The sequence below is a fragment of the Monodon monoceros genome, unplaced genomic scaffold (genome assembly GCF_005190385.1).
Source record: "Monodon monoceros isolate NGI ecotype Baffin Bay Population unplaced genomic scaffold, NGI_Narwhal_1 Super_Scaffold_12, whole genome shotgun sequence".
In the NCBI taxonomy this organism is placed as follows: Eukaryota; Metazoa; Chordata; class Mammalia; order Artiodactyla; family Monodontidae; genus Monodon; species Monodon monoceros.
The window spans coordinates 156177885-156193806 of NW_021703768.1; the positions used below are offsets into that span (position 1 = coordinate 156177885).

The 15922-nt window shown below is 57.7% G+C and overlaps 2 protein-coding genes across 2 annotated transcripts in view; both read left to right on the forward strand.

Moving 5' to 3' along the window:
* ARID3A (AT-rich interaction domain 3A) overlaps positions 1-7110 on the forward strand; it is a 28500-nt gene extending 21390 nt beyond the window's left edge. The window contains exons 4-8 of the mRNA XM_029216957.1: positions 1473-1656; positions 2014-2261; positions 4388-4669; positions 5637-5735; positions 6214-7110. Coding sequence (XP_029072790.1) covers positions 1473-1656; positions 2014-2261; positions 4388-4669; positions 5637-5735; positions 6214-6389 — 989 coding nt within the window. The 3' untranslated portion in view covers positions 6390-7110. The remainder of the gene's footprint in view (positions 1-1472; positions 1657-2013; positions 2262-4387; positions 4670-5636; positions 5736-6213) is intronic.
* A 6122-nt stretch (positions 7111-13232) lies between these two features.
* WDR18 (WD repeat domain 18) overlaps positions 13233-15922 on the forward strand; it is a 9097-nt gene continuing 6407 nt past the window's right edge. The window contains exons 1-2 of the mRNA XM_029219002.1: positions 13233-13480; positions 14680-14790. Coding sequence (XP_029074835.1) covers positions 13238-13480; positions 14680-14790 — 354 coding nt within the window. The 5' untranslated portion in view covers positions 13233-13237. The remainder of the gene's footprint in view (positions 13481-14679; positions 14791-15922) is intronic.

Sequence of the window (15922 nt, forward strand, 5' to 3'; positions counted from 1 at the left end):
ATATCTCTCTGAATTCTCTGGGGGCTGGACATGGAGGAGGGGTCCTGCCTGCACCCCACCTTCCTGCGGTTTCCTTGACGACCTCTCCGCCCTTCCTTATCGCCCCCCACCCCCGCCTGCCTCCATCAGTGCCTCTCTGTGCTCTCCCAGCCCCGCTTCTTCTATAAACATCCGTCGCCCGGCTGCCGAACCAGGGCGCAGGGGCCCAGGAGGAGCTTTGGTGTGATTCCTTCTCTTTCCCAATGCAGAGCCTAAACCAGCGTCCTGGGTGGGCCAGGTGGGCGCTGTGGGCGCATCTGTGGGGCTGGGTGTGCTGCTGACACCTGGCGTTGCTTTTCTCTCTCCTTCCTGGGCTGGAAAATGAAGTGGGTAGCGTGGGGGTCTGAGGCCCATCTTCCTCAACCCCCTCCAGGAGGTCTTCATTCGTTAGGGATTTTGCAACCCGGGAAGGGCCCAGCAGTGGCCAAGGTTGGCAGGAGGTGGTTCCGGGATGTCCAGCTTGTAGAGGGGGGACCAGGAAGCAGGGTCCTGGGTACAGGGCATTGTCCAGGGTGGGGGCAGGGAGCAGGAACCCACCCTGGAGCTTCCCTTTGCCACCTCTGCAGGGGCGGCAAGCATGCCCCCAGGGCTGGGGTGGGGGCCGTCAACCTTCACTGTTTATTGAGCACCTGCTGTATGCCAGGCTGGGCGCTGGGGGGGCCCCATGTGAGCAGGACAGCAGCTGGGGGCCACAGACAGTAAACCCGTACTTTCCCTGCCAGGGAGAGAGGTTTAAGTGGGGGCTTCTCCACCCTCAGCCATGATGGTGCCAGGCAGGCTGAGCTGAGACCTAAGGGCTCCCACGGCTGGGGCTTCTGGGTGACAGGGAGATGGCTGTGCAGGGGCTTGGAGCATCGGGGTGGGTGTAAGATGGGAGCAGGGCTGTCTGTAGGGAGGAGCCCCCTTCCGAGGCTGGGCCACCCCCCCTCCCTCCCTCCCAGGTCTGGCCCCCCCCCCCCGTGTCTAAGCTGCAAAGTGGATTAATCAAGCCCTCCCTCCCCCACTGCAAAGCCCCCAACACAGCAGAGTTGTTTTGGCAGCTGTCGTGTCTGTAGGAGGAATAACAAAGGCTGTGTTTCTCCTGCTGGGCCCCCAGGTTGGCCCTGCAGCTCCCCCGTCACCCACCCAGGTGAGAGCAGCATGAGGCCGGATCACTGATGGAGAGACTGAGGCAGAGCTGCCTCCTCAGGCCTCTCGCAAGCAGGGGTCTCACCCGGGCGACCCTGCCCCCCCCCCCCCCCCCCGGGGACACTGGGACACTGGCATCCTCTCCTGGCATCCAGTGGGTGGAGCAGGGAGGCTGCTCCACCCCTCACAGCATCCGGGACGGCCCCCAAGAGAGTGAGCCGCCCCAGGTCAGCTATGCCGAGGGGACCCGCGCTCACCGACGCGTCAGGCACCACCCCAGGTGACGGCACCCCCCCTCCCCGCAGGGACGCCCGTGAACCGCATCCCCATCATGGCCAAACAGGTGCTCGACCTGTTCATGCTGTACGTGCTGGTGACGGAGAAGGGCGGCCTGGTGGAGGTCATCAACAAGAAGCTGTGGCGGGAGATCACCAAGGGCCTCAACCTGCCCACGTCCATCACCAGCGCCGCCTTCACGCTGCGCACCCAGTGAGTGCCCACCCACGGCGTCCGGGCAGAAAGGACCCAAGGCAGGGAGGGGGGGGGGCGGGGGGCGGCCAGACCACAGGGTGGAGGGTGGAATGTCCTGGCTCTGAGGCTATGCAAATTGAGTGTTGAAGGAATAGCAGGTAGTCGATGTGGGGACGGGGGTGGGGACATGTCACAGGACAGGCATTGAGACAGAGGGAACAGCACAGGCAAGGACCACAGCTTGGAGGGCTGCCGGGTGCTTCCGGGCAGAGATGTGGGATGGGGATTGAGGAGCTGGTGCTGCAGCGGGGCTTGGCTTTATGCAGGCCCAGAGGCATCCCAGGTGCCATCCTGTCCCCTTGCCCCTGCCTGCAGGTACATGAAGTACCTGTACCCCTACGAGTGTGAGAAGCGTGGCCTCAGCAACCCCAATGAGCTCCAGGCGGCCATCGACAGCAACCGGAGGGAGGGCCGGCGCCAGAGCTTTGGGGGCTCCCTCTTCACCTACTCACCGGGCGGGGCCCACAGCATGCTCTCCTCGCCCAAGCTCCCTGTGTCCTCCCTGGGCCTGGCCGCCAGCACCAACGGCAGCTCCATCACCCCAGCCCCCAAGATCAAGAAAGGTGAGGGCTGCATGGGGCCTGGGGCCTGATCTTGACTCAGCTTCAGCCTGGCGGTGTGTCCCAGGGAGGGGACCGCCTTTTCCCCTCCTTGGGTAACTGGGATGATAGACCCCAAAGTTGGTGTGTAAGACGTCAGCCAACCTGCTTATGCTGTGCTCGTAGCAGACATTACTGATCAATTGCCATTTTTCCAGCCCCAGGCCTGTAGCAGGCAGACATCACTAATCAATTCATTTCCCCTGAACCTGTGCCGTTGGCAGACATCACGAACCGATAATTTTTTCCTCCAGTTCTATGCCAAGGCAGACATGGCAAATCAAGCCCAATTTTCCCATCCTATACCCGTGGCAGACATTACTAATTAATCACTGTTTTACTGTAGCCCAGTCCACTTGCCTGTGGCTGGTGTTTTTATTTATTTAATTAATTAATTTTTTGATTTTTAATTTTTTGATTTTTAATTTATTTTTTGGCCACATAGCATGTGAGATTTTAGTTCGCTGACCAGGGATCAAACCTGGGCCCCCTTCATTGGAAGGCAGATTCTTAACCACTGCGCCACCAGGGAAGTCCAAGGCTGATGCTTTTCATCACTGTCGTTCTCTCTAGTCCCTTGCACGTGGCGGACATTACTAGTTGATCACTGTATTCTTTTCCCTTTGAGCTTTAGAATCCTCCTGAACACACTGTCCCACCAGACACCAAGGGTGTCGTGTGGGTCATCAAATGGTCTCTTTAACCACCCCTGAAGCTATTGCTAGGTGCCCCGGACAGCTCACTGCCCCTCTCTGAGCCCAGCTTTCCTTACACGTAAAGTGGGGGAGATTATGCCTTCTCTTTGGGGGTGTTGGGGAGCCTGCAGTGTGTAAAATGCCCAGCGTGCAACAGGCCTGAGGTTGCAGGTAGCCGGCAGCCCCCCACCCCTAATCCCCATCCATGGCAGACATCACCAGCCGATCACAGTCCCCTCTTCCAGCAAGTCTCTGAATCCTCGCTAACACATGTGGCAGCCCAGCCTCAAGCAGGCCGGTGCACCTGTCCGAGGTTCCATTTCTCATTTGCCACATGAGCTGTGACTCCCTACTTTCCAAGCTTGGCCCGGGGATCCGAGGTAATCCTCACAGCACCCTGAAAATTTGGGGCTGGTCAGATCTAAGGTGAATGGGGTCTCACCAGTGACAGCTCCCTCCAGCCTCTGTGAGCCTCAGTTTACCCCCCAGCCTTGGGGAGTTGCAGCGATACCCGTGAATGTCGTTAGGCATCTGCTGCATGCGAGGTCCTGTGCTGGAGCTAGGGAGGACGGGGGCGGATAAGAGAGAGGTTCGGACCTAATGGAGCTACCGAGGGGGCCAGGAAAAGCTGGTTCTGATGGGTCCCAGGGGCTCTTTTCAGCTGAGAGGGAGGCAAGCAGAAAGGGCTGCAGAGACTCCAGAGCAGAGGGCCTGGCAACTGCAAAGTTTGGAGTGGGGACCCTCCTGGAGAGGCAGCCCCAGGCCACCAGGGATAGACACGGGAGGGAGAGTCAGAAGAGGAGACAGTGGGACCAGTGGGTGGGAACCACGGGAACGTTTGTTTCAACCACAGGACAGGGGAATGGTTAGGAGCTGGTTCTGGAGCTGGGCTGCATGGGTTTCATTTCAGCTCAGCCTCTCTCCAGGTCTGTGGCCTCAGGAAAATTATCCATCCTCTCTGAGCCTTGGTTTCCTCAGCGGTAAAGTGGAGAAAAGGGTGACTTGGTGGTTATGGGATTGTTGAGACGGTTCACGTTAAGTGCTTTAGACAAGACATGTGGTGAGCTCTTGTCATAACTAGTATTATACGTAATATGTGCTATTGTGGTCTCTCTATAACACTAATGCTAAATACTGCTATGATACTGTCACCATAACTAGTATTGTCACCATGACCTATATTACCATTATGCTGGTATCTGATGTCAGCCTGATACTAGAAAGGATCTTATAGCACTTGTGTCTATTCAAAAACCTGTACACTTCCCTGGAAAGGAAGTGAGCACCCCATCGGTGGAGGTATTCAAGGGGGCACATTCCTACCTTGGGTGGGAGGTGGGGACTGGGCCACCTCTGTTCCATTCTGGCCACCAACCCCCCTTCTCTCCTGTCCAGAGGAGGACTCGGCCATCCCCATCACGGTCCCCGGCCGCCTGCCAGTCTCCCTGGCAGGTCACCCCGTGGTGGCAGCCCAGGCAGTAGCGGCCCAGGCAGCCGTGGCGGCACAGGCAGCCGCCCTGGAGCAGCTCCGGGAGAAGCTGGAGTCTGGGGAGCCTCCTGAGAAGAAGATGGCCCTGGTGGCAGAGGAACAGCAGCGGCTCATGCAGCGAGCGCTACAGCAGAACTTTCTGGCCATGACGGCCCAGCTGCCTATGAGCATCCGGATCAACAGCCAAGGTACCACCCTGGCGCTCAGACCCTCTGTGCTTCCTGCATGCGCACAAGGGCCCCGTAGCCACCATGTGTAAAGAGTGCTTACGGATCAGTAAGATAGAAAGGCAGACAAACCAGTAGAAGAAATGGGCAGCTCTGACTCGTAAACTCATAGGAAAAACTGTTCAACTCCATCTGGTTGGGGATCTGCAAGTTAACGAGGAGATACCGTTTTTCACCCGTCAGAGTTTGATAATATCAAACGTTGGTCGGGATGTGCGGAAATGGGCCCCATTGGTCCTGCTGGTGGGAATGTAAATAGGTGACAACTTGGCAATCTCTTTTAAAAATAGAAAATGTGCTTGCCCCATGACGGGGTGATTCTGCTTGGCATCTAGAGCAGAACTAATGTAGGGAAAAAAGGAAACACAGGTTTTCAAGGACGTTCACTGCAGTTATTTGCATGACGTCCCTAGTGTGTCCATCAGTAGGGGAATCCTTGAATCAAGTCTGGAATACTTTGTGGTCATTAAAAAGAATGACATGGGGAATTCCCTGGCGGTCCAATGGTTAGGACTTGGCGCTCTCTCACTGCCGAGGGCCCGGGTCCAATCCCTGGTTGGGGAACTAAGATCCCACAAGCCGTGTGGCACAGCCAAAAAAAAAAAAGAATGACATGATTTGGGTGTGGGGACACCACTTAAGACTTGTAATCATGCTGTACACCTGAAACTAACACACTGTAAATCAACTATAGTCCAGTAAAAAATATTAAAGAAAAAGAAAAAATATTTGTAATCAAGAAAAAAGCAAATTTGAGATAAATACATTCTTATTTAATAAGTATTTATTGAGTACCTACTGTGTGCGCTGCTGAGAGGTCCTGTCCAGCGCTTCGTGAAGCTTCACGTCTGGTGGGTGACCCACGTTACCCAGATCATTGCATAGGTGGGTTTATGATTACAAAGGGTGGTTTTTCTTCTTCCCGCAGGCTCCGAGAGCCGCCAGGACTCAGCTGCAAACCTGACCAACACCAATGGCAGCAACAGTATTAGCATGTCAGTAGAGATTAATGGAATCATGTACACAGGTAGGACCACCCAGCCCCCATGCCCACCTTGACCACATCTCTCCCTCCCGAGTCCTGGTTGCCCCCACCCCCACCCCCCAGGGGTGTGGCCTTCTTGAGCCCAGACCTCTTCCCTCATGAGACTCAAGCGAGATAGTCTGTGCCCTATACTTAGCACGGAGCTCAGCACAGAGTAAGTGCTCAGAAATACATATCCTGTGTTATATATCTTATAACAAATGATGTTTCCAGGTTCCTTCTAAAAAAAATGTGATCAGACCCATGGCTCCTATAGACCACCAGGTGGCGATGTTGACACAGAACAGCTCGGTTGCTGTAAAGACCCCCATGGGGGGAGGCTGAGGAGATGGTGGTGTCCTGCAAGCCGGGGGTAGGGGGGCGGGCACGCTCTTTACAGGGGGTCAGCGCTCAGGAATCCCTTGCACCTGTCACATGATCTTTTAAATTCTCCACGACTTGTCTCCTGTCCTTGCACCAGGAGTGCTGTTCGCCCAGCCGCCGGCCCCCACGCCACCCTCAGCTCCCAGCAAAGGCGGAGGTGGCAGCAGCCGGGGAGCAAACAGCGGGACCAGCAGCAGCGCAGGCAGCCAGGCGGGGCCAGCAGGGTTGTCTGCACCCCCCGCATCTTCTACCTCAAATAACTCATTGCCTTAACCGCTACACTCCTCACCCTGGGAGCCCACCAGACGGGTCAGGGGGTCCAGGTGGGCCAAGCAGGGGCCGGGATGGCGGGAGATACGGGTGGGGAGGGGAGGTATCCACAAAGGAGCGACAGCTGACGCCAAAAAGAAAAGAAAATATATATATACATATATATATATATATATATATATAAAGAAAATTTAATAAAACAGGGGAAAACCAAGGAACACTTGAATTACTCAGGTTTCGGACATTCAGAGAGATGAATTGTGAGAGCAGCAAAGGAAATTAGAAACGAGAGGCAAACGTCTCCTAGGGCTTTCCTGTAGCCCTGGCGGACCCACGTGGACTGGTGTCTGGTTTGGACAGGCCAATCCTGTTTACCTCATACATCCCTGCACTGTGTTTTTTCATTTTTATCTGTTTTTTTTCCCTTTTTTTTTTTCCCTCTTCATCACACACTCACCACACCCAGCTCCTTGAGTTGAATGAAACCCCTGAGCCAAGAGCAGTTGAATTTTTTTTCTTGTTGCTTTCGGGAACTTTTTTTTTTTTTTTTTAAAGAAATAGTGAACTTCAAAGTCTGTAGGGTTTTTAAGAGGTTTCGGGGGTTTTGTTTTGTAAATACTCTATTTTATTCTTGGGGGAGGAATCAAACCTAGGAAAAGGATATATATATCTATATATTTGTGTTCATTCAGGGAAACTGGACTTGAAAAAGCAAAAAAAAAAAGAAAAAAGAAAAAAAAAGAAAAAAGTAATACCCTTTTTATTTTTCCCATGACTGATTTGGGTTCGGTTGTGCATTTCCTGTGGCGCAGTGGGCAGCTGGCGGGCCCAGGGCACTGGATCCCTGGGCTAGAGTCAGCAGAGCCGATGAACTCAGGTGCTGTGGTAGGGGCTGCATGCTGGGGGTCCGCGGGAAAGGGGAGCAGGAATGCTGAATGGTAGACATCACCGTACTTGTTCTTACTTCATGCGGGGCTCCTCAGTCAGGAACCCCAAAGTCTTAACTCGAAAGGAGAAATTGCTGGGAGGGGGTTCGCCTGTCAGCCCCAGGCTCCTGTCTCAGGGATGAATACGGCCTGGGGACTCCCTTGCCTGAAAGGGCTGCTTTTGGAGACTTGTCCATGCGGGGGACACGGGTGAGCTGGCCTTAGCTCAGGGCAGGGTTTCTGTGGGGCCACGGCACCCTGAACACCACCCCTCCCCCCAGCATTTTCATCTCCTCCACTTTGTCCCTTCGTACTTCCTGGGGTCCCTGCAGTAACTAAAGGAACTAAATAGAGGCTGAGAAGGGGCCGTGCCCCTCCCTCTGCGACCCTGTGCCCCGTGTCAGAAGGTGGGCATCGGGGGGGGGCGCAGCTGGGGGGCATTAGTTCAGGGCTGGTGAAGGTCTCCCCCAGGCGAGCTGCACATCCGTCCTAAGCCCAGGCGCGGTTTGGGGTCCCTGGGGACCAGGTGCTGTTGGGTGGGCCGTAGCTCCCACAAGGTAGCGCTCTTTCACGTTCCTCTGGGGTGGGGTGGGAGGAACTCAGCTGTTCCCAGGGTGAGCCTGGAACCTCTAAATGGGCCCAGGGAGCCCGGCCTAACGAGCCCGGAGCGGGAGGGCGCCGCCGGCCGCCTCCCGCCTCCAGCCTCCAGACCCCGGCGTCATCTTGTTGCCTTGGAGACCGTGAGGGTGGTCCTGAGCTCCCCCCCCCCCCCCGCCCCCAGTCTCTCTGGGTTTGGGTTTGCCTTGCAGGGCTGAGGTGTGTCTTTGGGAGGGAGCCCGTTTCTTTGGTATATCTCAGGGTCGCTGACGCCCCCCACCCTTCCAGGAGGGGGTAGCGCTGGACGCGGGGCTTTCTTCCTGCTTTTCCTTCTGGAAGGTTCTCCCCTCTCGTCTCTCACTGCAGCGGCACAATCATTGTGGGAGGGGGATCCTTTTGTCCCCAGACACAATCTGCCCCCCTCTCGCCATCACCCCCCCTTCTCCCTCTCCTCTCCCACCACCTGACCGCAGCAGCGTGGGCGGCTGCCCGCTGCCCCCCCCTCCGCCCGCCATTCTGCCGGCCGCGTGGGTGGGGGGGAGGGGGGTCTCTGCTGCGAATTTCTTTCTACCTCAGGTCTGACTTTTGATGCCAAAACCCCCGCCAGGCCGCCCACCCCCCCTAGCCCCCAGCCCCCAGCTCAGGGTCCCACCCCCGTGCGTCCTGTTGAGATCCACGTGTGTCTCGGGGAGCGGGTGTCCTGCAGGAGAGGCGCCTTCCCCCGGGTCTAACTCAGGGTGTGCCTGCGGTGCTGGGCGACGCTGATGATTGTAGGGGATGGGGTGGGGGGGGGCGTGGGCCCAGGTTGGGGGGAGTCCACCGGCCGTGGAAACGCGAGGGGGGCCCGGGGCCAGTGGGCGCTCAGCCCCCAGGGGGCCCTGCCTCTGACTGGGGCGCCCCCATCACCCCCCCCCCGCTCCCAACCCCGCCGCTACCTGTCAGTGGGGGTTTCTGGGGTGCTGCTCAGCACCCCTTATGCAAACCGGGACGGGGATGGGGGCTGAGTGCTGTTCATTCCAGAACAGGTGGGGCTTAGCAGCATGCTGAGGGTGGGGACCCCCAAACTCAGGGTGGAGAGGGGCTCCAGGGGCTCCCCTGCTCTGGAGATGCTTGTGGATGGGCTGCTTCTAGAACCTTCCTTGTGACCTCCAAACCGGCTGCAGGGCTGTAGCTGTCCGGCTGGGGGGCGGGCGGGGGGTGGGACGGGGCACGGGGTGGCGGGTTGGTTTGTAATAGTTGTGTGTTTGTACAGTCACTTTTCTCACTGTTAGCATTTTTGCCCACTACCATCCTTTTTTTTTTCCCCCCCTTAATTTTGCTTCTGCATTTTTTCTTGGCAAACATGACTTCAACCTTTCATTCCTGACATGTGAAATTTCAGTTTCTCTGGGGTTTGTCAGAGGGCGTGGGGACCGCGCCTGAACTCAGGTTAAAGGGAAAAAAAAAACTTCTAATAAAAAGATGTAAAACTACTCTCTACCTCTGGCCGGGCCCAGCCTGTCGCACCCTGGCCGCGGCGGGGCAGCCTGTGACGATTTATTTCAGTTTTTGCAGGACATTCAGGTATTAAAAGGGAGGGAAAAAAAAAAAAAGACCAAAAAAAGAAAAAAAGAAAAAAAAAGGTGTGATTTTGAAATTTAAAAGAACACTGAAAGTTTACATTTTATAACATTATTATGCAGATTGTATTTAAACTTCAGAAATATTTAAGACAGTTGTAACCCTGTAAAGCTGATGAAATATTAAAACAAGACAAAACACTTCTGACTTTTAACAGAACGGCTCCTGTGGTGGTTTTTTGGGCGTCGCCCCACCCCCACCCTGGGTCCTGGCAGCAGAAGGCACAGGACCTGACCCAGACAGCGTCCAGCAGGGACTGTGCCCCCCGGGGGACACTGGGCCACGTCCAGGGATGTGTGCGCTCCTGGCATCGAGTGGGGGGGGCGGGGGGCCCCACAGAGGACGACCCTCCCCCATGTCAGCAGTGCTGGGTGGTGTCACCCTGACCTTCTGTGGGTGAGATGCACGGAGCTGCCCCACGCCCACTGGGAGCAGCCCAAGCAGTCTTGGCCGTGACAGGGGTCCACTCTGCCCCCCCAACCCCCAGCCTTCCTGCTGTGGTTCAGTCCACATTTTTACACTTGACTTGTGGCCGCAAAGAAAGCAGACCAAGGGGCGGGCTCAGCCCTCGGGGCAGTTTGCGACCCCTGGGCTCAGCACACGTGGAAGGGAAACCCCACACGCGGGCAAACCAGCACAGCAAGATTTTCTGGGCATCTATTCCTCAGCCATGTCTTGACCCCACCCCCTGCCCAGAGGACGTGACGGGCTCAAGGTCAGCGTGGCCGGATGTTGGGCAGGGCGGGCCTCCTGCCACATGGCTCCCCTGCCACCTGCTCTGGCCACGGCTGGCCTGGGCTGGTCCCTCCCGCCCGGGTCAGCCCCCAGGTCTGCGTTGAGTGAGGAAAAACAACTCACTCCTGTTGGAGATGCCTCCCTGTGGCCCATCCACGTGGTTCCAGCCTCTGCGGGCCTGGGGGACCTGGAGAGGTCAGAGGACAGGGGTCAACCCACCTGCCCCTCAGAGCCCCCTGCTCCCCCAGGGAGGTAAAGGAAAAGTGTTTTTTTGTTTTGTTTGTTTTTTTGTTTTAAAAAGGCCCATGCAGCAAACTGGATCGGCCTGTCCAGCATCTTCATTCCTCCTCTGAAGAGGCCCAGAGATGGGGCAAGAGGCCCTGAGGTCACACAGCCCTGGGGCAGGGGGGAAGCCGGGAGGGGGTCGGGCCCCGCCACCTCCTCCCCAGCCTCCCACATCCCCGAGGAGCCTCCCGCCTGCTGGGCCTCCCGCTCTGTGCTTGTGAGGAGGCCCAGGGAGCCTCCCAGGTGAAACTCAAAACCATGTCTGATCAGCAGAGCTGCGGGAGCCCACCAGCAGCCAAAGGCAGGTTTGGATGAAAGGACGCCGGAAAAAGAAGAGGGTTTTCGCTTGAGTCATCCGCCTTCCCCTCCGCCATTAGTGCACTTAACGGGGCGGCCCCACAAAGACCAGGGCTGCTGGGTTTGTTCCTGGGGCCCCGCCGCCCCAGGTGGGCAGGGGGTGAGATGGGGCAGTGTACCCTGGGCCTGCAAACAGGAGGCTCTCAGTACATGTGTAGGGAATGAAGAATGCGGGGCTTAGACCCGGAGGGGTTGTGCAGACCTCCGTCCCTCAGTTTCCCCATCCTGCTCCTGGCGCGCCAGCCTCATGCCCTCCAGGCCTAGGATTTAGTGGGTCTAGGACCAGGAACCAGGCTGGCACCAAGGAGGTCTGGTGACTGGGTGGTCCGAGAGGCCCCCAAAGTGTGGCTTTTGTCCTGCCCTTCTGACACAACTGGTCTGTCCTCATTCCGGAACCAGGCTGGGGGTGGGGTGACCTCTGACCTCACACAGCAGCCTGGCCGAGCTGGGTCCCCCCAGGAGGGGCGGAGGGGAAACAGGAGGAGTGGAGGGAGAGGCCTGGGAGGGGGCCGGGCCAGCACTCCAGCTGCCCTGCCCTCCAGCAGAGCCAGGGGCTGCCCCTGCCTGAGTGACCACAGCAGCGACTTCTGCTTGCACAACTGGTGCCCCTGCAACCGGCACCTGCAGGGCCCACCCTGCGTCCTGGAACCTGGGTGCTTGGAAACTTCCAGGCCAGACCTCCGCAGATGAGGACACACACCCAGGGCTCGAATCAGCATCCCTGATTTGCACATGAGGAAACTGAGGCCCAGAGCTGTGCAGTGACCTGCTCCGCTGCTCAGGTTCAAGCCCTGAGTTGGTGGCTAGAAGGCGGCTGCCTTGGTCCACCCCCGGGGGTCGCAGAGTGTGCCCATTCTCAAATGGGGCTCCACAGAATGCCCAGGATTCAGGATTCAAAGAAAGATGTGGTTTTGGGAAAACAGTATCTGAAAAATGTAAACTAGCATTCAAGGTGTTTCATTTTTCTTATTCGCAGTAAGAAAAAAAGAAAAAAAGTTTGAGGAAGCAGGGAGGGAACATCAGCTGGTTCTGGGGGTGGAAATCAGGAACAGTTGGTTCTAGCTCCAATCCGTCTTTGGACTAGATGGTCCTTGCCTCAGTGTCCCCTTTTGGCAGCTTCTGGAGGTTTGGACACCCAGCTCTCCCCAGTTTACAAAAGTTCTTCAGTTTCACATGACCTTCCCCCCCAACCCTGCCGGGGATAAAATAAAATCCAGGTCCCCATATCCAGCTTCCCCCTCCATGATCTGCCTCAGGGCCTTTGCACGCACCTCTGCCCCTCTTTCTCTTCAGGTTGTTAGTTCCCGCTCTAAGGACACCTGCTCTGGGAAACCCCTCCTCCAGATCAGGCAGGTCCCCCCTGACGCCCCTCCTCCCGGTTGCTGCTTCTTGCTGTGGCCCCTGGGCTGGGAGCAACTCCGACCGGCATCCCGGTCGGTGGCTCGAGCCTGCCACCTGGCGGCCGGGCCTGGGGCTCCGGAGCCCCAGGCTCCGGGCGCCGTTCCTCCTCCAGGAAGGCCCCTCCTCCGCTCTCCTCTCCACCATCCCCTCCCGGATGGCAGAGCGGGATTGGGGGACGCACCCCGCACCCAGTCTCCCCAATGTTTCTTGTGGGTACGCCGCCCAAGACAGCCATGAGACCGCGACTCCTGAGCGAAATTCCCCGTTTTCAAAGGTTAACAACTAATTCCACATTTTAAAATGCACTGTTCGTAGACGTCGCCTGCGGCCGGCAGCGCTGACACGAGATTGTTGGGTGCTCCCCAGACAGAACTCGCGACTTGTTCGACCCGCACCAAGTTGCCGAAATAAAAATGTGGATTTTGTGGCCCCCGAAGAAGAGAGGTCCGGGGGAGGCGGACGATGGATCCGTGAATATGCGTCTAACTACGTTTTGAACACCAGCTACCTGTTATGTTAGGTGCGTAGTCTGTTTTACGTGCAATGTCTCATTCGGGCCTGTGAGGTCGGTATTCAATATACACACGTTAAAAATAATCACCATCATCATCCGAGAGGTTGAGTGCTTGACCAAAAGCGCCCAGTGGAAATGGCCAAGCCAGACCTCCAGGCTCTGAAGCTATTAACTGCTCTCAGGAGACCCTCGGCCTGGGTTTCTCCATCTATTTTTGAAAGAAATCTCCTTCCAAGATCTCTAACCAGGCTGAGCGCCCCTTGATTCTCCGCGGAGCGGGAAAGAAGAGCCCGCCTGATTCACAGGGCCCCCTCCCCGAGTCCTGTGCGCACGCTCGGGTCGGCCAGCCGCCGGGAGCCGGGCAACGTGGGCACCGCTCTAGCCGACAGGGCGCAGTCGCCCGCGTCTCGTTGGTGATGACGCATGTCCTGGGCGGTGGAGAAAGCATGATGGCGGCGCCCGTGGAGGTGGCAGTGTGTACCGACTCGGCGGCCCAGCTGTGGAGCTGCGTCGTGTGGGAGCTGCACTCGGGCGCCAATCTGCTCACATACCGCGGCGGCCAGGCCGGGCCTCGCGGCCTGGCGCTGCTCAATGGCGAGTACTTGCTGGCGGCGCAGCTGGGCAAGAACTATATCAGCGCCTGGGAGCTACAGAGGAAGGTTCGGCGGCGCGCGCCCGGGCGCCGTTGGCGGGATGCGCGGGGCTCAGGGGCCTGGGGTCGGGAGAGGGGACGGTGGGGGCCGCACGGGCCCTGAACCCCGGTGGGAAGTGGGGAATCCTATTAGGATGCTCTGCGCACGCGCGGGTCTGGGGGCTTTTTGGTGGGGGGAGGGAGCCGCGCGCCCGGCGTCGGTGGGAGCGGTTAGGGCGCTGCGCGCACGCGCTGAGCTGAGGGTGGGCTGCCGCTTGGAGGTGTGGCGGGCGGGCCGCTGGGTAGCCAGCGTTGCGCACGCGCACAAGGAGAGCTGGGTGTGGGTCTCTTGGGGGCCCTGCGCTGGAGCCGGCGTGGGGCGGGAAGTGTAATTGAAAGGAGTTTGCCGTAGGGTTTCCGTGGGCATCGTGGGCTTGGAGGGTGAAGGTCTGAGGCCTGGGGGAGTCCGCTGAAAGGGAGCCCGGAGACTCGTGTATTTATCACCTCTGAAAAGACGCTTACTTATTGCCATTAGGGCGCACGGTTTCTCCTACAGAAACTTCGAAATGCAGCCCCTGAAGCTGCTCGCCACGTGTTTTTGCCAGCTGACATCTCTTTCGGCAAGCTCTGTGCTCCGGTTCTGCCTGGTGTGGTACACACACAAACTTGAGAAGTTGTTCCATTTTAGACATTTAGAAACTGACGCTCCTGATCCCAGGCGAGACTTCAGGAGATGCAGGACTGGGGCGAAAGCCTAGTGGCCAGACGGTTCCTCTGACCCCCAGTCCAGAGACGCACTGTCTTGCTTTTTAGAAAAAAAAAAAAAAAATGTATTTATTCGTTTATTTGGCTGTGCCAGTTCTTAGTTGTGGCAGACGGGATCTTCGTTGTCGCGTGCGGGATCTTTAGTTGGGGCATGCGGGATCTAGTTCCCTGGGGACCAAACCTGGACACCCCCCCTCCCCGCACTGGGAGCACGGGGAGTTGCAGCGCTGTCTTGCTTTTGAGGAGAATCCACAGGCCTCCACCTCCACCCCCGCCCTGCAAAGCCTCAGCTGGAGCAAATACCCCCCTTCCTGAACCATGGATTTGGTCAAACCACCCCTGTCCCCACTCCTCTTTCTGGTCCTTTTGGACTTACCAGCTGTCTGGGTGCCACTCCCACTCGCCTCGCTTCCCCCTGCTCCCTCATCGGGCATGAAACTCAGAAGCTTTTTCTTTCTCTAGGACCAGCTTCAGCAGAAGATCATGTGCCCCGGACCGGTCACCTGTCTTACCACGTCGCCCAATGGCCTCTATGTTCTGGCAGGGATCACAGAGAGCATATACCTGTGGGAGGTGAGCATAGGAGCACAGAACCGGGGTGGCGGGCTCAGCTCGCAGGCTGCCAGCTGAGATCACTGACCCAGTTGTCAGCAACAGTCTGTTAGGTTTGTGGGGGAAGCTCACCTCACTTCTTGCGTAGACAGTGCAGGATCTGAGGCAACAGAACAAGGCCTTTCCTGACCTCGGCACCGGCAGAACGACCTTCCTGGCTGCCCCAGAGATCAGCAAAGAGAACCGACTGTTCTCTGTGGACTGTCTGAGGTCCAAAGATATGAGAGAGAGCTGGTAACCTCACTCCAGGGCTCTTAAACCTCAGTATGTGATTCTGAAACTAAGAGGCCTTGTTCACGTGCAGGGAGAGAAACGGAGACAGGTCGCCCTGTGGTAGAAATACTCCTTTTCGCTGTCAAGCTGGTGCAGGGGGTGTGGGCAGACGTTAGCGGCCCGTCCACCGTCAGCAGATGTCTCAGGTGGTTGGCCTCCTTGATGGGGGACACTGTGTGGTCCTGGCTCCCCACCCTCTTGGAGAATTCCTGGCCAGCGTGAGCTGTGGCCACGAGGGGGCGCCCCACGGGGCTGACCAAAGGCTGGCACGCAGGCTGGGGGCTTTCTGATGCCTGTATCCACCTCTGTGTGTAGCCTGTCTCCTTCCTTTTGCGGGGGGGGGGGGGGGGCGGTGTGGGATGTGAGGCGGCTGTGTGTCTGTGTCCAGGTGTCCCTCTTAAAGAGACAGTGGCCACTTCACTTCCATGTCACCTCTTCTGAATTGATTACATCTTCAGAGATTATGTCCTGTTCAAGGGAGGTCACAGGTTCCGGAGGTTGGGCGTGGACACGTGTGTCTGGGGGACACAGTTCAACCTGCGGCAGCATCTGTGCCCCCCGCCAGCCAGTTCGGAAGATGGTGACTTGCAGCTGTGGCTGCAAGGATCGCCCCTGGGTCCAGCCGATCCTGGAGAGAGCCTCCCTCACCAGCTCCCCTCGGCCTTGTCCCCTTGCTGACACCTTCCCTGGGGCTGTGTCATCTCACTGGGGACAGGGTGGGAACAGGAGCTCGCAGGATCCAAGGGGGCACGGCCCCGCAGCCTCCCTGTTCACTTCAGAGCCCTTTGGGGCGGGCCCTCCCCCCTCCCCCCTCCCCCCC